Consider the following 25185-nt stretch of genomic DNA (forward strand, 5'->3'; position numbering starts at 1 on the left):
CTAAGCATGACATTAATAATGGAATACAATTTAAAGGATAGGATGCACTTGTTTAAAGCTATTTTAGCCTCTTATTTTCTCCCATTTGGATATTTTGTCGTTCTCCTTACAGTCAGATTTCTGAGGTGTCCTGATTTGTCAGCAAAAAAACTGTCAAAACATATTACAACTAAGTTATCTGTAAAACAATAAAACAGTTTCATTAGGCTAATATTGGCACGTGGGATAAAAATACACTGCCTACTGTTAAACAGGAAGATAATTAAGATAACACTGAACTTAACAACCTAACACTCATAAAAATATAATCCACTTTAGAAACAATGGGTTTATGCTAATAATAATTTTATTAAAAAAAATTTAGAAACTGATTTAAATCTCTAACAACAAATGAACACAGTTCTTACAAAGAACTTAACTCTAAACTCATTTATTTCATTGTTCTCTCAGCTGCCATTGGAAACTTTAAAGGCTGAAAGCAGATCTCTGAGAACACCAATGGTTGACATCAGCTCACCGTACTCAGATTTGGGATTTTCCTCTGGCTTAATTTTGTTAGCCATGTTGCGCACCTGTTCCTCCTTTACGTATAAAACACAACAAGAAGCTAAAACTCATAACCAATAGCAGAAGAAATCTTTTTTTTCCCCAGGCTGCTGTAACCAGGGAATGACGCGGCATGCGCGCCTCCATGGTTGACCAAAGATTGTTTATTAATAAGAGGACTCGCTCTGCATAGCTTATAGTAACCCGGTCTTTAAGTCTGACGACATTAGCCGATTCCGGGTCCAAACTCTGCTTCAGCTCCCAAAGTCAAACAAACACTGCGGTATCACTTAGCATTACAAACTGTCTAAATTATTTCATCTTTAATAAAATGGTCAGTGTGGCTGCTCTACCAGGTGTAACAATTAAGTTCAAAATCCAAGCATCCTTGAAAACAGAACTCATGAAATTTAACGTAATGGGAAGTTAGCCTGGCGTTAGCTTGCTAGTTTCCAGCTAAACATAATATACCATGTTCTGACTGATGGATTTCTGAAAAATTTAAATGTACAGCTCTGCTATCACTTCCAGCATAAATTAAGACAGAAAACTTGTCACTGTGCCCCCCTTCTTTAATATTGACAGTTATAGCACAAACAGCAATACTATAAGGTACTATTAAAGGTACTCAGGGCCATGCAGAGATGTTTAAAGGGGCGGGTGCTCAAAGTTAAAAAGGGGCGTTTAAAACCAGGCTGAATAACAAAAACCCACATTTATCAAGAATCTAATATGGAATTGCATCATACTATATCACTGTCATCAGGTGGGAACAATGCAAAGCAAACGTAGCCTGTGTTTTACCTTATGAGCTACAATGTTGCTGTTGAGCGGTTGCTCCTGCTGCTAACAGTGCTGGAGGGCAGAGCTGTGTTGATTTGAGACTGTAGACATTAAGAAGTCCATAGGAGAGATGGTAGCTGATTAAACAAGTGCTATGAGATGATAACAATACAATGCAAAGATTGGAACCATAACACACCAGAAATAAACAAGGCTCTGCCTGTGACTCACTCTTTGCCTCTCTTCCTCCTTTCATCTCCTCACTGATCTATCACTGTCCACTTGCTGTCCATCTGAGAACAAGGCACAATTTGCTATTGCATTAAACTATTATTTAATTATCCATACTTAAAAACTCTTGTACCTAATCCATAATAAAGTAACAATAGAAAATGTTATAGAACCAAATCATTGCAATTGTGTTTATTATTGTTTTTATACTTGAATACCTCTGCAATGCAACAACCTGTACATGTGTTAATGTTACCTGTCTTTTTAATCCAGCTGCTGAGGGATCCAGTCTCTCACAGCTCCTTCTGTCAGTTTCCTCCTCATGTCCTTACTGGGCATGTGTGGTCAATGTTATATCATGTGTAATATATTAAACAAATGTACATGTAAAACATGTACAAACACACGCACAATGACATTTTATACCTTCTTTAGAATACTAATACTAATTCTAATACACTATGGACACAAGTTTTCGTCATGGTGCTGATACAGAATCCTTGCCTTGTTATTTACTCCTAGTGCTATAATAATAAAGTAATGAGAATTTAAAAAATAAAGTAATAAATATAAATAATGCATTTATGATGATATAATTTGTTTCATTATCAACTCTGTGCAAGGTAGAAAGCTTATTAAATGTGTAAACTGTAGAAATACAATAATTTTACTGCTGTAAAATCAGCATTTTGTCATTTTTCGAAATATAAATCTAATATAATCTGTTTCTTCATGCATTTTTTTAAACACTGTAATTTTTAAAAATATCATATTATAATGATCCATAATTATGTGGATTGGCATATCAGATAGTTTTTCGTGAAATATAAGTCCTCCAGAAAGGCAGGGAAAAGCCCTGTAACGTACTTTAAAACTAAATATGTTCTCTTGAACTGTGGACAAAGCTACAAACCCTTGACACCCTAACCCAGTTAGCTAGCAGCTAATGACCACCACTACTTGTGCAGTTAATAAAAGGACAGGTAATGTTTTGTTGTGCTGTTGCACACACAGCCAGCTCATTTGTTTCAATTAATCAGTTTCTACAAGACAACTTACCAGCGTGTACTTAATAACCTAATACTCCTGTGTGCCATAGACTATGGTGTATGCTGTACACCCTACTTACTGGTTTTTGTTGCATCAGTCTGTGTTGTGATTTCCATCAGGCTGAGTTAGTTTTTGTTTTATTTTAAAACGAAAACAATAAACTTCCACTTTCAAACAAAACAAATAGCGCATGTATTAACTTACGTTGTTTGTGATTAGGACTGAAAGGTGACGTGAAATGACATGCTAAAATGACGGTCATCAGAAAAGTTTGCAAAAAGACCCCAACACTTACCCGAACTTTCTGTTTAGTGCGCCAGCGTCAGGTAAATAACACCCCAATGTAATCACCTGAGGTGCAGGAAAATCTAAACACCTGTGCCACCAGAACAAATAAACAAAACATAAACATTCAATTTGGCTCTTACAATACTGGCCCCTAATTATTCTTCTTCAAATAATAATTACAAAATAATCAAGTCTTACAACTTTTGCTGGTTTATAAAGAATTCCAATTACCCTGTAGTGCAAAATTGACCAGTACCACTACTTATAACACCACGGTTCACCATCTGTGAAGTTAATAACCCATAAGTAAAAAAAGTAAGCCACTTGGAGATGATTAAGTAATTCAAGTTTGTTAAAGTTCTCTGCTTCCTGCAAAAGACAGACTTTATTTATAGCTCTATTTAAGAACAAATCCTTTTTTGTCCTGAATTGTCTCTTCAATTTTTCCAGTTATCCAGGAATTCCATTGTGCTGAACCATCAACAATGAACACAATGTGTCCTGGCATGAAGTTTCGTCTTGGATTGCACCATTTCTGTCTTTGTTGCAGTTGTGGAAGATATTCCTTAATCCACTTTTCCAGAATAAATCCAACATATATTGGACTTATTTCCATGTGCGGTGAGCATATATGTCATCTTTCTGAAAACAACCTGGTGGTAGTAATGGTGCAGTCTTAAGAAGCAACAGGTGGTTCTGGGTAAGTGCTTCAAGGTCATTTGGATTTGTAGAAGCCTTTGTGGGACGAGCATTCAAAAAGCTTCAGCTTCACATAAAGCAGTCCTGAGACCCTCTTCATCAAGACTTTGTACATTTAAGGTGGAATTGAGAATTTTTCTCACAGATCCTGTCTTTCCCATACACCTCCATGAAGGGAGCGAGCTGGGGGATGGAAAGTCCATTTAATGCCCTTTTGGAGAAGTGTACATCATATAACAGCAAGGCCAACATTTCCTCACTGCTCTGTCAAACCACAGATCAAACATACAGTTCCATCAGTTATTCAGGCTTTAGACAGTTCTACGTATTCCGTATCATTGTCTAAGTGACGTTAATATATATTTTGTAAAGCATTATAAAACCATAAAAAGATCATTGTATGTCTGTATGTGTTGGGAACAACAGATTGACACACATACATAAACACATAACAACGTGGTGCTATCCCCAAGATATATTATAAACATGAGAAGCTAAAGTGAGAATAAATGCTGTTAAACTGCAAATAAATGCTGTTTAACTGCAAAGCAATACAATTACTGTATGGACAACACATGATTGTGTAATATGTACACAAACATTTCCTCAGTCAACTCAGTGAAATCAGAAGTCTTTCATTTCTAGTCTGGTGTGATTGTTTGTAAATGACTTGGCCTGTAACGGTTCCCTGCCTCATTGATCTTGGCTTGATTCAAAGATGTTTTTTTTTTTAGCTCAAGACTTTATTCTTTATATACAGAGTTTAAGTGAATAAAGGTCTTGTGGCCTGTCTGATAAATCACAGTAATACAGGGTACGCCTGGTTATACACTGTGTTTGCAATAGATAAATACAAATAGCGAATAAGGAAGTGTTGCATTAAATTGATACAGTATAATCATCTGGTGTGTGGTGCCTCCTGCTGAGAGACAAAGAAACAGCATTAGGGCATTAGACTTTTGATATGTATTTGTCTTATACATATTTTGATGCATGTTGGTATTCTTATCAGTATATGGTGGCCTGTAAACATGTGAGAAGTGCAATCTACATAAAGATTTAACATCACAATCTGAATGATGTCTTAAAACCAAGTGTTAAATACAGACAGATTACTGTGATGTACATACCTGCCTACAGATTCACTTCAGGTCTGTAAACTGGAATGATTTAAAACACTGTTTAAGATTTTACTTATATAGACGTTCAGGATATACAAGCACAGACGGATATCCTGCTGTAAGTGTCTCAAACAGAAGTCTTGGCCTTTTGAAAACTGGAAATGTTCAGTGTGATACTGGAGGAAGGAAGTAGAAGAGCAGTAAATCCAGTATATCCAAAGATTTACGTACCCGTACGAGGTTCAGTAGAGCACTTCTGGACCTCTGTCAAAAAGAGGAAAAAAAAGTTACAAGACAGTATTTGGTAAAAAAAAAAAAAAATTACTGTAGATATCTATACTTGTATTTTATCACCTGTATGAGACAGCTTATGATGCCTATTAAGAAAAATTATTGAAAAAGTAACCTGATTAAACTTGATTAAAGTTTACAGTAGCCTCATTTAATCCAATAAAATAACAAAAGGAGTGCATTTTCCCATCCTGAAAAAAAGGTGTTACAGGTTTTTCATCTTCACTTTAGCATTTGCCTGTAAGAATTTTCCTTCATGAGTAGCAACATTAACAGGTGAATAATGCGTTGATTAGTGGCATTTCTTAATGTTACAGTGGATACATCTAGCAAGCGCCTTGAGGTAAGTTAAATTGTAACTGAGTTTTTAAACAGTGGGTCTTGATTCTCAGAAAAACTAAAATATTAAATATGTTCAAACATCAACAATTCTGGATAGTTACATTTATTTTCTATATGTGATTCTTCTTAAAAAGACAGTTCATTTAAACAGGTGTAATCCATCAGATAAGAGAAACGAGGAACGTGTACTCACGTTGAGCTCTCCATCTGTAGAACAACAGCACACACAGCAATCCTACCATCAGTGAACCAGTGACCACCAGACGGGCAACTGTTTTGCAGATCTCTATTGGCTCTGGACCTTGTCCAATAAAAGAAAAAAATAGTGAGCTAATCTCTAAAATTAGGAAACACAAGAATACATGATAATTTTTGGTCTTTTAGTTCTCCCTGTTATAATATACTAAACTACATTCAAAGTCTCTTTACCTGTCAGAGGGGAATGTACAAATTGAGCATTTCCTTTATTTTAAAACAATAATCATGTAGAAGTAGAGTGTAAAGAAGAAACAACGTGGCAGGCATTACTTGCAGTATTGTGACGGATAATAGGATTGTGAGGAGAGTGCCTGGGATAGTTAATGAACGGGTGGGGGAATTTTCTATAAAACAACAAGCATTAGCCAGTCTGGTCTGGCCTTTAACACCAGACTGTTTTAAGTGTTCAATACGATGTTGGTCAGAAACATCTGTTTTATTTTTTTAGACGTAAAAAAGAGAATTGAAATACAATTTATATTTTTTAAATGTGTAAACCCTTTACTGTTTTTCCCCCCTAGTTGTATATTGGTTTCTCTTCTTCTTACTTTTGCACCTTTGTGGTCCAGCTACCCAATTTCACTGTGCAAGAAACTGCACAATGACAATAAAAAGCTCTAAGTCTATTAGAGTTTATTGTTCAATACAATCTGATGTGGCACAAATATAAACTTATTCTACAGATGAATTCTCATATTTGATTGTATATCCCAGCAAATATCCCCTATCAGAGCCCTGGGCCATGCACTGGAGGCACTGTGGGGAGGCCCACAAGAACTCCTCACTGTAGCTACTCTTCACGGGCTCCACATAGGTTTTTGTCATTAACTGTGGGTGTCCAAAGCAAAACTGCTTTGGACCCTGTATGTGCACACTCACTTGAGATCCACATAGAATGTGTGGGTTTGCCCTGCTCACACAGCTGAACACACCTACCAGCTGTGGGCATGGGCATCTTTGCTGGGAATATGATATAAAGTATCACGTGTGGTGCATAATATTTTGCAATAAAGTATACCTGAAGGAGGTGTTAGTCTTGGTGGTGCTGGCATTTCAAATATGATCTCATCCTCTTTGCCTCCACTGGCATTTAACACAACACAGGTATACCTCTGGAAAGTGGCTCCTCTAAACAAATGGAGTCTGCTTGTGAGTTGAAGCAAACCATCGTCTGACTGTGTCACCTCCATTTCAGAGCTTTTTGTCCAGTCATTACCCTCTTCATCAAACCAGTGAAGTGTTCCCTTTGGGTAGCCTCCATGAGTCTCACAGATCAGGGTACTGTTTGTATTTGGGACAATTTTCTCAGGGATGGAGTATACAGTCGGGACACTGTATCTGGCTGCAGAGACAAAATGGGAAGCACAATCACTCAGATGAAGATAGCACCTGAATGTTAACTAAATTAAATAAGATATAATAATAATGATAATAATAATAATATTATCTGGCTGTAGAGACAATGGAAAGCGCAATCACTGAGCTGAACATTTCACCTTGATATCAATGAAATAATTTTAAAAACACATTATTACTATAATAGCAGACATGTAAAAGCTATTGTTACAGGCCCCTGGCCTTGGAAGATGTGAGCCGGCCTTATTTCAAGCAGATTTGGGTGTGGTAACCCCCATAGACTGCCTGGGAATCTGTGGTTACCTCGAGGGAAAGTCTATTTTAGGCCAGCTGAGGGATGCCAGACCAATCAGTGACTGATTGCACACCTGTGTCTTGAAAAGGCTGAAGAACATTCATTCAGGGGCTGCTGCTTTGGACTAAGTGTGCAGTCTGCCCCGTGTGAACCTTGTTTGCAAAACCTTGTCTAAACTGTGAGATTCTCTTGAGTACTACTAGTTGTGCTACGGCCTGTGAGGCTAATTTTGATTTGTTTAAAGTTGTTTTTGTATTGGTTGCTTGTTTGTGTTAAATGCCACTATTAGTTTTAAGTTCTTTGAGTTTTTCTGTTTGTAATAAAACCTTTTCTACACCGATCTCCCTCGTGAGAATCTCGTTACCTCCCCTGTCCCCTAGCAGAGCTGGGTCATAACATAAATGGGGGCTCATCCTGGATAGTTTGCACATTTTTGTGGAGACTGGTGCTGAGCCACCCTTGATGTGATTATTGTGTGGACATAGCTTTCCATTTGTGCTTGGTCACTAGTATGCTTGCTTTACTGAATTTTGTAGATTAAAGTAACTTGTTGTGGAATAGGGCCACTTGTATGTGATTTGTGTGGTGGAAACAACAGATCACTTGGTTGTGATTAGTCACTGCTACTTTCAGTTTGTGTTGTAATAGATTGAGTAATTTTTGAGTTTGTGGTTGTTGTGCTCCTTTGTGTTGGTCACATGTTACTTTTTGTGTGTTCATTGTAGCAACTTCAGATCCTCATGAAGGGGTATCCATGCTTAAATATATCAGCTAAAGTAATGTGAGCATTTAGCTTTGTGTGGTAAGACATCTGATGGTGAAATGCTCAAGTTCCTATTTTATTTTTTTTTACTTTAATTGGTAAATAAACAATAAATAAATAAATTTTTATTTATATAGCACCTTTCAAGACAGAGTCACAAAGTGCTGCACATAAGATTACAAGTCATAAAAAGATTTAAAAAGAGAAAATAAAACAAGCAAAAAATTAACCAAAAGCAGTTTTAAAAAGGTGAGTTTTGAGAAAACAGCTACTGAGTCCACAGTGCTTAATGCTTGGGGGAGAGAGTTCCACAGTCTAGGGGCCACAGTGGCAAAAGCTCTATCCCCCTTAGTCCTCCTCTTAGTATTTTTTATAGCAAGTAAGCCCTGATCAGATGACCTCAAAGACCTAGCAGGTCTTTGAGGTCATCTGAATGTCGAATGTCTATTAGAATGTCATTTTTAGCATGTGAACACTGTGCTTCTTCTAGTTTTTACTGTTCTTTAAGCTCCTAAGACCCAAACGTTTTCTTGGCATGCATTTTAACGACCTAAGTAAATGACTTAAGGCAAAGGTTAAAATATCAATACTACAGTCTAAATATCAGGAGAGCAAATCAATATGCTTTTGGTCTATATATATTTGGTCTATATAACCCAAAATGTGATGTCCACATATGTGGACGCCAGGTCCTAGGAGGATAAGGTTTGGGAAATCAAGGACCAGAAGACTTCTTAGGGGCTTGTTAATTCATTTAGGGGTCCTAGCTGAACCCTTTTGAGGTGTTATGCCCCTCCGCTAGGGTGACCGTATTTGATTTCCAAAAAAAACAGGACACTTGGCCCAGTCATGAAGAATTGTAATAACACTGTTTGTTTAAAGAAAATTTTAACATATTTAAAAGATGCCTTCTCTGTGTGGTTAATGAATGGTGAAATAAAAAAATGTCATAAAGGGTTTTACAAGTCAACAAGTGCAAAAAAACAACAACTTAAAAACCTCTGGAATTAAATAATGTTACAGAAATAATACCTCATCTGTATAAGAAAAATTACCAGTAAGGTATTGTGCAATGGTTTCTGCTCTCTCATTTGGCGTTTCTAACCTCAAATAATTTTGTTTGCACCCCACCATTCTTCCAGTCAAAGTATGATTGGGAATATTTTCTCTGTTCCATGGTTATTTAAGTCTGAGAAATGCCACAGTACTCGATTTCATTAAGAGCTTCAAGAGTAATTTCTACTGAATGTAGCACTATTACATCATTGACAATAGCTTCAGTCTTGGTGCGGGTACTGCTGAACTTTTTAGCTGTGTTAAAGTCTGGAAATGCTTTTGTTTTTTTTAGCAACACACTAGTGCAATCCATGGATCTGTAGCTATTATGATGCTTCATAGTATGAAATGTCAGTGCACCTTCTGCTGCAGATACAACAGCATCCTCGTTTTTCCCAGGTGTAACAAACAACTCAGCTAACTTACTAGATGAGCCTTTTTATGTTTTTCTGTGTCCATGTAAGCAACAAGGTCTCCGGCACCTTTGTTAGACACACAAACGTATGTGCCAGCTTTGCACACAGTGCAATACGCCTCGCATTTATTCCGTTTGCAGTTTGTCTGAAAAGATGCAATTGTGCTCTGGCATCTTTTGGCATCTTTTCAGCCCGCTCTGTCCTGTCTGTGAGCGCGGAACAACCACTTACAACACAGCAGTTTGGGGATGAGGTTGCACATACAGTTCCTCTGTAGGCCTATAGGAAAACCTGTCCGTCTCGAAAATCCCCCTGGACGCCCCAGACAGAAGGTGAAAAGTGGACATGTCACCCTACGTCTGCAGCCACTAATCTCTTTGCAGTGGCAGTGCGAGAGTGTTCAGTTGTTGCTAATTGATCACACCTAGTCAGGCCTGGATAAAGACACACCTGAGGCAGGCTTTCATGAAGGCTCACTAGTCTTTGTCTTAGTGGTACCAGCTATTTTATCCAACTTATTATGTAATTTAAAATAAAACCTCTTCTCTGTAAAATTCTGGTATTAGTCTCTATATTTATGTTGCGGCCTTTGAGCCGGGTCGTAACGGCTGTCAACAGTAATTTTCTCAGATATGGTGTGCTGTATTTGGCTAAAGAAAACAACCAAACAAAAGAAAAAACCCTAATCACCAAGATGAAGATTGCATCTTGATGTTAACTAAATAAAATAAATAGTAATAATAATAAATAATAGCCATAATACTTAATATGTGATATGAAGATAAAAAATGAATACATAAAAAATTATAATTTCTTAATTAAATTATTGTTTAACATTCACAGGAAGCACTGTGGGGAGGCCCACAAGAGCCACCGTTGGCTCCTCCTGTAGGTCCCAGTACTAGTACAGTGTTACATGTGGAGCATACCTGGGCCCAACACTGTGGGACCCAGATTTGAAGCTAGCCTTCATGAGCTCCACATGGGTTTTTGTCATTAACTGTGGGTGTCCACAGAATTCCCTCTTGGGAGCCTCAAAGGGCAAAGCTGCTTTGGACCTTGTATGTGCAAACTCACTTGAGGCCCATATGGGATGTGTGACTTTGCCCTGCCCACACAGCCAAGCAGTTAACCCACACCTACCTACTGTGGGCATGGGCATCTTTGCTGAGATTATGACATCAAGTATCACGTGTGGTTCATAATGTGTGTAATAAAGTATACCTGAAGGAGGTGCTGGCATTTCAAATATGATCTCATCCTCTTTTCCTCCACTGGCATTGAACACAGCACAGATATACTTCAGGAAAGTGGATCCTCGTAACAAAAACAGTCTGCTTGTGAGTTGAAACAAACCATCGTCTGACTGTGTCACCTCCATTTCAGAGCTTCCTGTCCACTCATGTTTCTCTTCATCAAACCAGCGAATTGTTCCCTGTGGGTAGCCTCCACGAGACTCACAGATCAGGGTACTGTCTGTATTTGGGACAATTTTCTCAGGGATGGAGTATACAGTCGAGATACTGTATCTGGCTACAGAGACAAAATGGAAAGCACAATCACTGAGCTGAACATTGCACCTTGACATCAATAAAATAACATCTTTAAAAGATGTGATTATTACAATAGCTGATATGTAAAAGCTGTCAACAGTAATTTTCTCAGGTGCAGTGTGCTGTATTTGGCTAAAGAAATCAAAACGTAATTACAAAGATGAAGACTGCACTTTGTTTTTAATTACATAAAATACTACTACTACTACTACTACTACTACTACTAATAATAATAATAATAATAATAATAATAATAATATGTAATAGTCATAGTCCTTTATATGTGATAAAAAATGTAATTCAATTTCTTATTTAAAATCTTGATTTAATAAGTCTGTGCTAAAATGTTGTAATATATGTCAGTTTTACCTTGGACTTTAAGGTTAGTGACCTTGTTGCCATCACCAATGTCTGTGATCACTATGCACTTGTAATATCCATCGTCTGCCACTGCAGTGTTGGTGATGAGCAGAGATACATTCATGTTCTTCTCGTCCCATGATGGTTCAGCAAACCTGTAGCCTCGCTTTGGCTGGTCCAATTTCCCTCTATTAAAACCCAACAGGAGATCGCCTTCGTCTTCTGGAGAGGTCAGTTTTTTCCAAGCAACCATACGAATATTTGGATCATTTATATCTGTTGTTGTTTTGATGACACACTCCAGCAGTGACTGTTGGCCATAGTGTCCCACATTTTCAGCTTTGCATTCAACTTTCACAAATCCTGTAGAAAAAGAAAGCAAAAATAGATTTGAGGTTACATGACTACCAAACACCATTCCATGCTTAAAGTTCTCAGATTATAAATAAACTTACCACTCTTGACTGCAGTGACACAGAGGGCAGTGAAAATGAATAAAAGAGTACCACTGGAGGCCATGATTATTTACCTGAAAGGACAGTTAAAATGAGCAGGATCAGTTTGCAACTGTTTTACATCAAAGGGATTTTTTTTTGCTTTTTTACTAATCAAACAAGAGGGTGCAAAATGCACTTAAGTGTAACAAAGTAAAAGCTACTTTAGCTACTCCCTTAACCCAGAGGAGTCAGAGTATGTAACTCCACATATTGGATTTGATAGATTTTTGTAGCCAATGGTGCATCATGTCCTTCTTGATGCACTCCCCAAAGGATTCAAAGCTGGACTCAAAACAGGGAAAATTGTGTATAAGGATATATTTAATCAATATTGATGCTCGTTGGGGAAACAGCATCGGTCTTAAAAAACATTAGAGCCTCCTGCTATCGTAGCACAGAGGTCCAGTTGACATGAAGAAAGAAAATGCTCTCGGTTATAAAAACGGCCAGTGGGTTTCTGTTCTGTTTGATGCATGGTGTACGTGTGTGTTTGCTGGCTGTTAATAAAGTTGCGCTCTCTCGGGGGCCATGTTCATTCATAAAAAATGGCTGAAGGCCGATGTGTGTTTATTCCTCCCTAATCATTGTCAGTGCAGTTTACTATTGATGTCAGACTTCTCTGCCCATTTTCATACTTCTGCTGACGGGCTATGGGCCCAGATAACTATGACGTTTCTAAAGGAGTTAAAGTGTTTTTGCCACCGAGAGAAGCGTCACAATGTACAGTGTACCCGTTGAGTATCAGTATACCATGCTAGCGCCATGAGTCGACGAGCCGCTGAGTCAAACAGCTGCTGGTTTCGGCTAGTTTTTGATGGGGACGAAAAGAATTGTGAACTGTGGGAGACAGAATTTGTGGGCCACCTGTGTTTGCAAGGACTAAGAGACATTATTTTGAAGCAGCCTACCAACATGGAGGGAGAAGAAGACACACCAAAAAATGCAGCGGTATACGCGGAGCTGATCCAGTTTCTGGGTGACAAAAGCCTCGTATAATTAGTCTGTATACAGAACTGACTTCGCTCCAAAAGTCCAGCAGTGAGAGTTTGACTATGTTATAGAGCAGAGACAGCTATCAATGCCCTGAAAAATGCTGGTGAAACACTGAGTGATGGGTTATTGGTTTTGAAGGTACTGCCAGAATCATTCAAACCAATTGCTATTCATATTACTGCTGAACGAAATTGGCGCACACTCTTTGATATGGCCAGGTGTATGCTAATGGAGAAAGAGTTACCGAAGGAGTTGTGGACCTGCGCAGTGCAACAGCAGCTGTAGTGAGGAAGAGATGTTTTAACAGATGCAAAAAACAGACATCATATTTAATGCTGACAGGAAGATGGACAAATCTGCAAAGATGCAGAAATCTGGGTCAGTGTGTTATGCCTACAGGCAGAACAAGAGAAAACTAGACTCACGGTGTGAGAAAGGAATCTTTGCTGGATATGACAAAAACAGTCCAGACTATATGGTCTGCTACCCAAACAGTGGACAAGTACAGAAGCATTGACTCATGAAGTTTGAGACCAAAACAAGAGCAGAGAGACAAACACAACCTGACATAATGCCAGATGATGACATTGACTTTGAGATACAAAACAGGTCCAGCAGGACCAGAGAAATGACTGATGTGAGTACAGAACACACAGATACTCAGGATCAGCTGAAAAAGTCACTATATGGGCTAAAACAGTCAGGTAGAAATTGGGACAATGTGCTACATGAATATCTGAGGGAGAACAACTTTGTGCAGAATCCACTGACCATTGTGTTTACCGTATTTACCGCACTATAAGGCTCACCAGGTTATAAGGCGCACTGTTGAAGACTGGCTCTGTTTTCATACATAAGGCGCATCATATTATAAGACGCATTAAGACAAACAAAAAATAACTCGACCTTTATTAAGCTCATTCACAGTAACTCTTAACACTGTTAAGCTGTAACACATTAAATATTGAAAAATACACACTTTTTCCAGTACGGTACATTCAACTTCCACAATTCCCTCAAACTCTTCACCTTCCGTGTCTGAGTTATGGTAAACAGCTGGGCAATTTCGGCATCAAGCATGCCCGGATCCCTCTCACACCGGATTAAAAGGCGTTTAAAGTGCATTCAGCAGAATAAAACAATCGGATGAGTTAAAATTTAACCAACTCATTCACAGTAACTATTAACATTGTTAAGCTGTTAAACATCAAATATTGAACAATACACTTACATTTCCAGTTCATTCAACTTCCACAAATCCATCAAACTCTTCACCTTCAGTGTCTGAGTTAAGCAGCTGGGCAATTTCGGCATCAAGCATGCCCGGATCCCTCTCATCCCTCTCATCAGCAACGAGACCGAATCAGTCTCGTTGCTGTTACTTAGCTGTTCGGTGATTATTCCAGCCTTCGTGAAAGCTCGGACGACACTTGAGACTGATACCTTAGCCCAAGCAGCCACGATCCATTGGCAGATAGTGGCGTAACTCGCTCGGCGTTGCCTCCCTGTCTTGGTGAATGTGTGTTCGCCTTCTGTCATCCAATGCTCCCACGCAGCTCGTAATTTAACTTTGAACGACCTGTTGATACCAATATCTAGTGGTTGGAGTTCTTTGGTTAATCCACCCAGAATGACGGCAAGCTCCGAATTAGTTTGCTTCACTTGGGTTTTGACAGCCTCGGTGAGATGGGCGCGCATGGAGTCGTAGATCAAAAGAGACGGAGATTTGTGGAAAAAGCCATCCGGTCTCTTGACATAAACTTCCCTCAGCCACTCGCTCATTTTCTCTTCGTCCATCCAGCCCTTTGAGTTAGCCTTGACGATGACACCGGCCGGAAACTTTTCTTTTGGCAAAGTCTTCCTCTTGAAAATGACCATGGGTGGTAGTTTCTGGCCATTAGCTTGGCAGCCCAGAACTACAGTGAAGGATGACTTCTCGTTCCCTGTGGTGCGTATAGATACCGTACTGGTCCCTGTTTTCTCGACAGTACGGTTCACGGGGATGTCAAAGGTGAGAGGGACCTCGTCCATGTTAGTGATGTGTTCTGGCCGGATCTTCTTTTCAGTGATCTTATTCTGGCAGTACGTGCGGAAAATGGCCAACTTTTCTTTGTAATCGTTTGGCAGTTGCTGTGAGACAGTAGTTCTTGTGCGGATTGAGAGATTATGCCTTTTCATAAAACGGAAGCACCAAGAATGTCCCCCTCGAAAGTCGTTGATCTGCATGTCACGTGCTACCGCTGTTGCCTTGAGTCGAATAGAGATTGTAGAGACACTTCTACCTGCTGTTCTCTGTTCAATAACCCACTGTTCAATTTTGTCCTCTAACTGCGGCCATCGCGCCTTGTTCCCTCGGAAACTCCTTTTGGTCTTCTTTACTTGTTTTAGGTCATCTTTTTGCTTCCTCCACTTGCGCACCATGGACTCATTAATGCTGAATTGTCTGGCAGCTACTCTATTTCCATTCTCTTCTGCATAACTAATTGCTCGAAGTTTAAAATCAGCTTCGTAAGCGTGTCTCTTCGCGGGTGCCATTTTGGAGTCGTTATACACACACAACATGGTAATGTTGTGTTGAAGCACAGTACGTATTACTCCGCGAGGCTCCTGGCAACGGTAACCGTAATGCTCCAAAAAGTGGCACTAAAAATCTTTTTTTGACAGATTTTTGAGCATAGTGTGCCACATAAAACCGGTTCGAGGTCAGTAAGCACAAACCAAAATTCATACATAAGGCGCACCAGATTATAAGGCGCACTGTCGATTTTTGTGAAGATTTAAGGATTTTACGTGCGCCTTATAGTGTGGTAAATACGGTACATAAAGATGACAGAAAATAAGGTGATTTTGATCAAATGGGTAGATGACTTTATCATTCCTGCCAGTGACGAAAGTGAACTGTTTTGAAGAAAAATACTTGCAGCAAAATTCAAAATGAAGGATTTGAGTAAACTTGGACATTTCATTGGTATATATTTTGACCATGATGCTTACACAGCATGATAACTGTGTAAAAATGTAACAAAACAAAATGTAGAAAAAATACTTCAAAGGTTCAACATGCAGGATTGCCAAGCTAGACTGACACCTTGTGAACAAAAACTGAACTACACTGATGGTGCAGAAAAGATGAATGATGTCAAAAGGTACAGAGTGGCAGTGGGTAGTGTGATCTAGCATGCACAAGACCAGACTTGAGTTTTATACTCAGTAAACTGTCGCAGTATTTTAGTGAGCCAACTGAAGACCAGTGGACTACAGTAAAACATGTACTGAGATATCTGAAAGGGACATCTGAGAAAGAACTGTGCTACAGGAAATGTGACAATGAAGAACTGAGGTTGTGGGCATACAGGGATGCTGATTGGACAGGTAATGTAACAGACAGACTTAGTACAACTGGATATTGTATAAGTATGGCTGTAAATGGTTCTTTGATTTTGTGGAAAACCAAAAAGCAACCTACTGTTGCATTATCTACCTGTGAAGATGAGTTCATGGCTTTATCTACAACCTCACAGGAGTGCCTGTACTTAACTCAACTGTTACGAGGTATTGATGAACAGAAATATGCGCCGTGAAAAGTTTAAAAAGATACATTGATGCATTGGCTAAGAATCCTGTAACAGATGTAAACATGTTGACATAAGGTATCACTTTGTAAGGTCAAATGTGAGTTAAGGAAAAATAACTTCAGATTATTGTAAAACAGATGAGATGGTAGCAGATGTAATGACAAAGCCTATAAGAAAACCTAAGTTCTGAAGGTTTGAAAAATGTATGTTTGGACATTGTATATGAACATGTATGTTCATTCATCCAAAATGGCCGAAAGGTGATGTGTGTTCATTCCTCCCCAATCCTCGTCTGTGCAGTTTACTATTGATGTTGGACTTCTCTGTGTATTTTCATACTTCTGCTAACAGGTCCAAGGGATCTTCTGCGAAATGGGGGCGCTATTTTAAAGATCACTTAAGTTCATTGAATGGCGATTTGGTATCTTTTCATCTTTAAACCCAACCTCAGTATAAGCCACAGTGATCCTTTATAGCAGTGGTGGAGCGGGGGGGTGGCTTACTGGGCTTAAGCCCGGGTTGTTTTTTCAGAAGCCCGGGGTCTTTTGGAGTGTAATTTTTTCATAGTTAGATGCCTGGTTGACAACTGTATAAAACAAAAACTACACACAATATTCGAAGCACATAGTGCACACTGTGGGAATTTATGACTGTGCGTAAATCCCCCCTAATATTGGTATGATCCGAGCTCAGACACTAAGCGACTGAGTGAGGGGGTGGGGCAGCTGCTGCCTGTGAGAGCGCTGTTGGAGAAACACAGCCAGGCAGACAGAGGAGAACTGAAGTTTGACCAGGTACCAAAGCAAATCATTCGTACCAGTGGCGGAGCGGGGGGGGGGGGTGGTTTATTGGGCTTAAGCCAGGGTTGTTTTTTCAGAAACCCAGGGTCTCTTGGAGTGTAATTTTTTCATAGTTAGATGCCTGGCTGACAACTGTATAAAACAAAAAACGACACACAATATTCGAAGCACATAGTGCACACTGTGGGAATTTATGACTGTGCGTAAATCCTCCCTAATATTGGTATGATCCCTCAGGCACTAAGCGGGGCAGCTGCTGCCTACAAGTGCGCTGTTGGAGAAATGGAGCTAGGCAGACAGAGGAGAACTGAAGTTTGACTAGATACCAAAGCAAATCATTCGTACTGTACAAATAATGTAAACATGACGGTGTATCACGAAAGATTGATATCAAACTGATCACTTGACCCATTATTACGTTACCGTACTTGCTCTTCAAGTGAATCAACAAATGGTGAAATGAAAAGCCGAACAACAACAATGCTGTTTCTTTAGAGAGTCTTAGCTTACATGTATGTTTATTTCATATTTTCAGTTGTTACCCTCCACGGCTAAATAAATCGGTTTCAGTAATGCACTGATATACAAGAATGGACATAAGTGGCTTCTTTCAAAGAAAAAACTCTGGTAGTATTTTATATATTATGCTTTGTATGTTGTTCAGTATATTTCTATGCAAAACAAGAGGAACTTCAATACACAGCAGTATATTCACAGTTGAAACCAGATATTTACATGCACTTTATGGAAAACACAAGAACATTTTTTTTACTGTACAACATCAATTTAGAGTAAACTTGTTTTGTTTTGGATAAATAAATATTGAATTAAATTTGAATTAGTTAAATGTGAGAATAAAAAAGAGGGAGCTGTCTATTTTAATCACTTTCATCAAAATTTAGGAGTACATATACACTAAGTTTATTGTTAATTAATAAGAAAACTCCCGACGATTCCATTCTGAGCTGAAGAAGCTTCTGATAGGTTAGTAGAGTCCATGTGAGTAAATTGGTGGCACAGCTGTGGATGCATATAGGGAAAACACAGAGCCTGTTTCTTTGACATGGGAAAATCAAGAGATGTCAACCAAAACACCAAGAAAAGAATTGTGGAGCTCCATAAGTGTGGCTCAATTTTGAATACAATTTGGTGCCATTTGCAATTAAGAAACACAGATAGTTTCTCTCTTTACTCTTAAAGTTAACAAATATGTTTTTTATATTTATCAATCTAAAAAAAAAAACATTTAGTCTGATTTGATGTTAAAATTAAAAAAGTGTTTTTATCTGAAGAGTGTGTAAATATCTGGTTTCAAGTGTATATTTGATGATGTTGGTGTTTGGCTTTATTGTCAGCACAAAGAGGGAGAGAAGGGGACAGAGAGGGAGATGGAGAATGAGGACAGAACAGAATTGGAACAAGAGCAGGTGAGACACACATGTTAGTCAAATGGTTGTTTACCAAAAGTATCACCGTATCATAGGTCCTCATGTATCTCGTACCTAGTGTTTCTTTTTAGGTTTGTTATTTTTCAAATTCTATATTTATTAAGTTATGCAGGCTTGTTTGCACAACAAGGCTAAATAATTGTATAAACTTTTCTCAATCTAAATAGTGGACTTTGGTAGAATTAAAAAGTGTAGTGCAGGTCTATGATGATTTTTAGTGCTACTATCATCTAGTTCTGATTCTTGTTCTGTCTTGGTTAAGTCCTCAGTAGTCCTGATTTTGAACTGTTGTAGTCCTGTTTTAATTCCGGATCAGTTCTGGGTCTGGTTGAATTGGGGTTTAGTCCTCGTGTCTTGATACAGCCCCGACTTTGTTCTGCCTTGCTGCTTAATTAAAAAACTAGTTTAAAGTGTCCTGCATATGTGATATATATTTTTCCCTATATGACGTCATTCTTTTTTGAACAAAACTCAAAATAGAGCCAATTAATCTTTCAGTCATTTCAGACCAAAAACAAATGTCCATTACAGAGGACATATATGAAAACCCAGAGTTAACCCTCAATTACCTGGATAAGACGAAATCCTGCTGCGTAATACAGGTCCCAGTGTGATCTCAGATGGCAGCGCAATGTTTCAGCTTAGAAACGAGCCCTTAATATAAGCAACAACACTGACGCCTGTAGTTGGGAATTTTCTCTTTTTTGGTCCACTTCTTCACCCTGCATGAAACTGATTGAACTGCCACGATCAACTCCCTGTTTTACATTTTCTGCCACTTCACCGGACTAAATCACGGATTTACACACACACAAGTCCCAAACACCTTTCCCGAGAGTAGGAATACGTTGGCGGCAGTTGATTATGGCGGCCAACCAAACCGGTTTGACAGGTTTCGTACCTGTATGCATGCGTGTTCAGATATCTCCGGGGTTATCTGAGGTCATGGCATGTCTCAACATTCAGTTATGCAGACATATGTGTTCTTAAAAGCAATTCTTTGTTTTTGCGTGGAGGAGTGGAAGCCGTTTTGTTTCACTGTGCACCTTAACAAAGCTGGAATGCTTTTCATTTACATCTAGTCAAAAGTGTTGCTAATTGTGTTTTAATCACACTAATTTTGTGATTCTGATAATGTCTTAGCATGCAGTGATGGATGCATTTTATTTTAAAAACAGCACAAATGGGAATTTCTTCTGTACGGGTAATTTCAGCCTGTTCACAAGCGTTTCATTTAATCAAACCACTAGTTTTAATTTAACTAGTTTTTACGCATCTACTGGGGTTTCTTTCGCGGGGTGATGCGATCATTTTATTTAAAAATTGGGATTTCGGAATGTTGAACTAAGAGGGAGACAGAGCCAGCTAGGTTTTTATTTAACACAGTAGATGGTCGCAAATAACATTCAGGCCCTTTAGAAAAAAATGCTGCAGTGATAGTTCTAAAACCAGGCGCACAGGCCCATAATAAGTCCAACTGGTGTTGGTGCCCCAACACCAGTTGGACTTATTAAAGCAACAGCAGCAGCACACAGGCAGCATCAGACAACAGGCTAAGAATGAGTTGGACAATGAGATGCTTCAAGTGTTACAACAATCTGACATAGATGTGCATGAGAAAGCTAAAAAATATGGTGATATTCTCCAAAGATACCTTACGCATGTAAGACAAGGTACCCGTGAAAAGAATGTATTGTCTTTATCACTACCCGAATAATTTAACAGGGATGTGCAAACCCAGCCGGCGGACACTCTGCCTGTTTATGGTGATGCAGGGGTGAGGGATTTTGCTGCGGAGAATGTTTTGACACACATACCTAAAAGGAGTAGGAGGAATGCAGAACTTGCCGTGAGCAGTAAGCCGTTCGCCAGACTTCATTTCTTACAATGACAAAGGTGAAATTGTTGTTGATAAACACACCATCCCAGGTTCACATATTTATGATCTGATTAAAGCCATAACAACCACGCACACACCTTCTGAGGGTTTAAGATCTATGGGCTGGACAGAGTTTTTAAAGGCTGTTTCAGATTTAAACATACCGTTATCAGCCATATCCAACACTGGCATAAGTAAGACCATCGCCATGTATAAAACCAATCACACACTGCCTGAAGACCCTAGTTTTTTTAAAACACGCCAAAAAAGAACACCCCTGGCGGACCACTGTGACATAGTACATAAAAAAAAAAAAAGAATAAAAAAAACAAATTAAAGGGGGGTCCTGTAGAGTGGTTAGATTTTTGAATTTAGACTTTTTTCTTATCACAGCTGAAATGTTTTTTTTTTTTAAATTTCTTTATTATATTTATATTTATATCTACTTGGGAAAATAATGTACAGCCAGGATAATTAACAAATCCTATGTCAGCTTCCCTGCTGTTTTTAGGTGGGGTTTGACTATGCTGACTCCGTTTTTAAACAGTGGTACAGTCATGGTCCGGAGTCTGTGACTCTATGTTTATGTTAAGTTTATTATTATTCTGTGGTTTTGGTTATCTTGAGTTTTTGTACTCTCCTGTTTCACGTTTCATGTTCCTATGTCGGTGTCCCCCAGTCTGTGTTTAGTTGGTGTGTGTTGTGTTCAGTCGGTGTGTTTCCTGTTTTACTTTGAAGGTCTCTGTCTGATGTCAGTGTGTTCTGTTTACGTTTCCCCTGCCTTGTCAGCTGTGATGTCTTCTAGGTGTGTTCCCCTCCTGTTTCCCATCCCCTGATTACTGGTGTGTGTATTTATAGTGTGTGTTCCCTCGTCCTCGTTGCTGGTTCGTCTGCTTCTCTCCGTCCGTCTTCCCGTGTATTTTCCTGTGCCTCCCTGCATCTTCGTTTCTGGTTAGTTTTGCCCAGTTTAGGTTTTCTTAGTTTCATGTTCACCCTCGCCATTTCTGTTTGTATCGACTTTTGTTTATTAAACTCACTTGCACCAGAGCTGCCGCTTCCTGGGTCCTAAATCATTCTCACACGGTACAGCAAATCTAAACATGCTGCGGAACAAGCCCCCCCAGCCCTGCCCCATATTGCATCCTGGTCCCGATATACCTTTCGAGCTCTCCTCCAGCCTGCGATACGTAGTATTTTACATATTTTGCTTCATCTGGGTTGTAGACGGCCATCCTTTTTTAAAAAATGCTGGGTTATTGGTCGGAAGTGGAGCTTGACAAACACCTTGCTTTATAAAAAGGGTATGTGTTGATTTTGGTGTCTTTCAAATCAATTTCTATGTCTATGTGTAGTGTGGGCGGTCATCGTCTGTAATATTTATAGCCCTTAATAGCCACGTGTGGGTGACGCCCACAAGCTGGTAACCAACGATATCTGCATAAATAAAGATGTTATATTTTCCACCGTATATGGATGCGGGGCGTATGTGTTTTTGTAATGAAGTACAAACGAGTCTCTTGTTTTGAATCCTAGGATTTCTACCAGCCTCCCTCTAAATGTGAGAATGGTCCCCCCAAGATGGGGGCAAGATGGCGGCGCGTGAATAACGCAAGGCTCAGTGTCTCTCCAGAATCTGCTATTTAGCGTTTTTTTTTTTTGTTTGTTTGTTTTTAATCTACTTTTATCTACTTTTAACCGGATTATTCATCCAGAATTGCTGTGCGTTGCTGACCTACAGCAGACAAGAGCTTCTGGACATCTGGACTCATAACTCCAACAGTTTTATCGCCGATCTCCGACTCATCCCAGAGATCTCCAGAACACCGGAGGCTGCCCACTCTCCCCGGCCGGGCGGAAGTGCAGACGACGCCGAGAACGTAAACAAAGGCGAGGTAGGCACGGAGGGCTACGGGCTAAGCTAAAGCTAACACCACACCGGTTGCCTTTACCCAGTATTTTCCTCGCCAATGTCCATTCTCTGGAAAACAAAATGAATGAGATACGGCTCTCCATCACTAACAACAGACAAATTATGGACTCAAATGTCATGTTTTTCACCGAAACATGGTTGAACAACAGCTGCCCGGACAATGCTATTGAGTTAGCAGAATGCTACACACACCGAGCCGACAGGCTAGCAGATGACTCCGGCAAGACCAGAGGTGGAGGTTTGTGCATTTATATTAACAATACTCACTGCAGTGTATATCCCCCCTGACACTAATGCTAGGTTGGCCATGAAAGAATTTTCTGCAGCCATTAAACACCAGAATAAACACCCCGAGGCTGCTTTTATTGTTGCTGGCAACTTCAACCATACCAACTTAAAGACAGTCCTCCCCAGATTCCACCAACATGTCTCCTGCCACACCAGAGGAGACAAGACTTTAGACCATGTTTATTCCAACCTGGCTGGAGCCTACAAAGCAACACCCCTCCCCAACATTGGACAATCGGACCATCTCTCCCTGTTCCTCACACCTCGGTATTCACTACTCATCCAACGTGTGAAACCTGCTGTGAGGACAATTAAAGTGTGGCCAGAGGGGACAGACGCAGTGCTCCAGGACAGATTTAAAAACACAGACTGGAATACGTTCACCCACACAGACCTGGACCAGTACGCCTCATCTGTACTGGATTACATCTCCAAAACCACAGACAGTGTCACCACCCTGAAATGGGTCACCATGTACCCCAACCAGAAGCCTTGGATGAACCGGGATGTTCATCTCCTCCTGAAGGCCCGCAACACCGCCTTTATGTCAGGAGATGCACACGCCTACAGTACAGCCAGGGCTAATCTAAAGAAGGTAAATAAATGGTAAATGGCCAGTATTTGTATAGCGCTTTACTAGTCCTTAATGACCCCAAAGCGCTTTACACATCCAGCCATCCACCCATTCACACACACATTCACACACTGGTGATGGTAAGCTACATTGTAGCCACAGCCACCCTGGGGCGCACTGACAGAGGCCGAACACTGGCGCCACCGGGCCCTCTGACCACCACCAGTAGGCAACGGGTGAAGTGTCTTGCCCAAGGACACAACGACCGAGACTGTCCAAGCCGGCCTCGAACCGGCAACCGATTACAAGGCGAACTCCCAACTCTTGAGCCACGGTATCAAAAAAGCCAAACACCATTACAAAAAGAAGGTAGAAGAACACTTCTCCAACCCCCGACGCATGTGGCAAGGACTCCAGACCATTACAGACTACAGGACCACCAACCCCTCCCCCGCATCCTCTGATGTCTCCTTCCTCAACGAGCTCAACAACTTTTATGCTTGTTTTGAGCGAGGGAACCCCCAACCACAACCAAAGCAGACATGACGCCAGACCACCAACCTCTGACTCTCTCCCCCACCGATGTAGGAGCGGTGCTGAGCAGGATCAATGTCCTGATGGCTGCAGGTCCTGATGGCATCCCCGGGCATGTTATCAGAGTGTGTTCTGGGGAGCTTACAGGAGTGCTGACAGACATATTCAACCTGTCCTTGGCCCACGCTGTGGTACCGGCCTGCTTCAAATCCACCTCCATCATCCCAATACCCAAAAACTCCAACCCATCTAGCCTAAATGACTACGCCCAGTAGCACTGACCCCCATCATCACAAAGTGCTTAGAGCAGCTGGTCCTAACACACTTCAAATCCTGTCTCCCCCCCACCTTGGACCCCCACCAATTCGCATACCACCAGAACAGGAGCACAGAGGATGCAGTCTCCATCGCACTGCACTCTGTCCTCTCACACCTGGACAACAACAACACCTATGCCAGAATGCTGTTTATAGACTTCAGTTCAGCATTCAATACAATCCACCCCTCACAACTCATCAGGAAACTGACAGACCTGGGCATCAGTTCCCTCATGTGCAAATGGTTACTGGACTTCCTGACCAACCGCACCCAACATGTCCCCTGGATAACCACTGCTCATCTACAATCACAATGAACACTGGTGTACCACAAGGCTGTGTGATGAGCCCTTTCCTCTACTCCCTCTTGACCCATGACTGCAGACCTGCTGATGGTTCTAACACCATCATTAAGTTTGCAGATGACACCATGGTGATTGGCCTCATCAGTGACAACGATGAAGCCGCCTACAGGGAGAAGGTGGCTCGTCTGGCTGAGTGGTGCGACAGAAACAACCTGCTGCTTTACACTGAGAAGACCAAGGAGCTCATCGTGGACTACAGGACTGGACATACACATGGACTGGACATACACACACACACACACACACACACACACACACACACACACACACACACACACACACATACACACAATGGACAACTGTACCCTCATACACGCAATAATAACATAGACTGAACCACCACTCTCAACCACCAGCACTTTATATAGCCTCTGTAGAAATGATCCACATATCTCACTTATCTTAACTGCACTACTGTATAATTCTGTATAAATAATCATTCTGTAAAATATGATAATTTTTAATTCTACAACTGTTCATAACTTGCATAGTTAATATTTCTGTATAGTTTTTTTTTTATATTTCTGTATACAGGGAGTGCAGAATTATTAGGCAAGTTGCATTTTTGAGGAATAAT

At 40.2% G+C, this 25185-nt stretch overlaps 2 protein-coding genes across 2 annotated transcripts in view; both read right to left on the reverse strand.

The window, feature by feature from the left end:
* LOC120729162 overlaps positions 1 to 25185 on the reverse strand; it is a 103137-nt gene that overhangs the window by 54635 nt on the left and 23317 nt on the right. The gene's annotated exons all lie outside the window — the stretch shown is intronic.
* LOC120729159 (hemicentin-1-like) lies at positions 4330 to 19593 on the reverse strand. Its single transcript, XM_040024662.1, has 8 exons — positions 19291 to 19593; positions 11864 to 11937; positions 11418 to 11771; positions 10720 to 11028; positions 6628 to 6951; positions 5545 to 5652; positions 4950 to 4982; positions 4330 to 4757 (listed from the first exon to the last, which is right to left on the reverse strand). Exons 2-8 carry the CDS (start codon positions 11925 to 11927, stop codon positions 4732 to 4734), a joined length of 1218 nt encoding a protein of 405 aa, XP_039880596.1. The 5' UTR covers positions 11928 to 11937; positions 19291 to 19593; the 3' UTR covers positions 4330 to 4731.

The sequence above is a fragment of the Simochromis diagramma genome, unplaced genomic scaffold (genome assembly GCF_900408965.1).
Source record: "Simochromis diagramma unplaced genomic scaffold, fSimDia1.1 OVJJ01000302.1, whole genome shotgun sequence".
Classification (NCBI taxonomy): Eukaryota; Metazoa; Chordata; class Actinopteri; order Cichliformes; family Cichlidae; genus Simochromis; species Simochromis diagramma.

Coding starts and splice junctions, on each gene's coding strand:
- LOC120729159 (XM_040024662.1), bottom strand. CDS start 11,927: ATGGCCTCCAGTGGTACTCTTTTATTCATTTTCACTGCCCTCTGTGTC. Junction 11,772..11,863: donor TGTCACTGCAGTCAAGAGTG/GTAAGTTTATTT, acceptor CTTTTTCTACAG/GATTTGTGAAAGTTGAATGC. Junction 4,758..4,949: donor CTCTACTGAACCTCGTACGG/GTACGTAAATCT, acceptor AAATCATTCCAG/TTTACAGACCTGAAGTGAAT.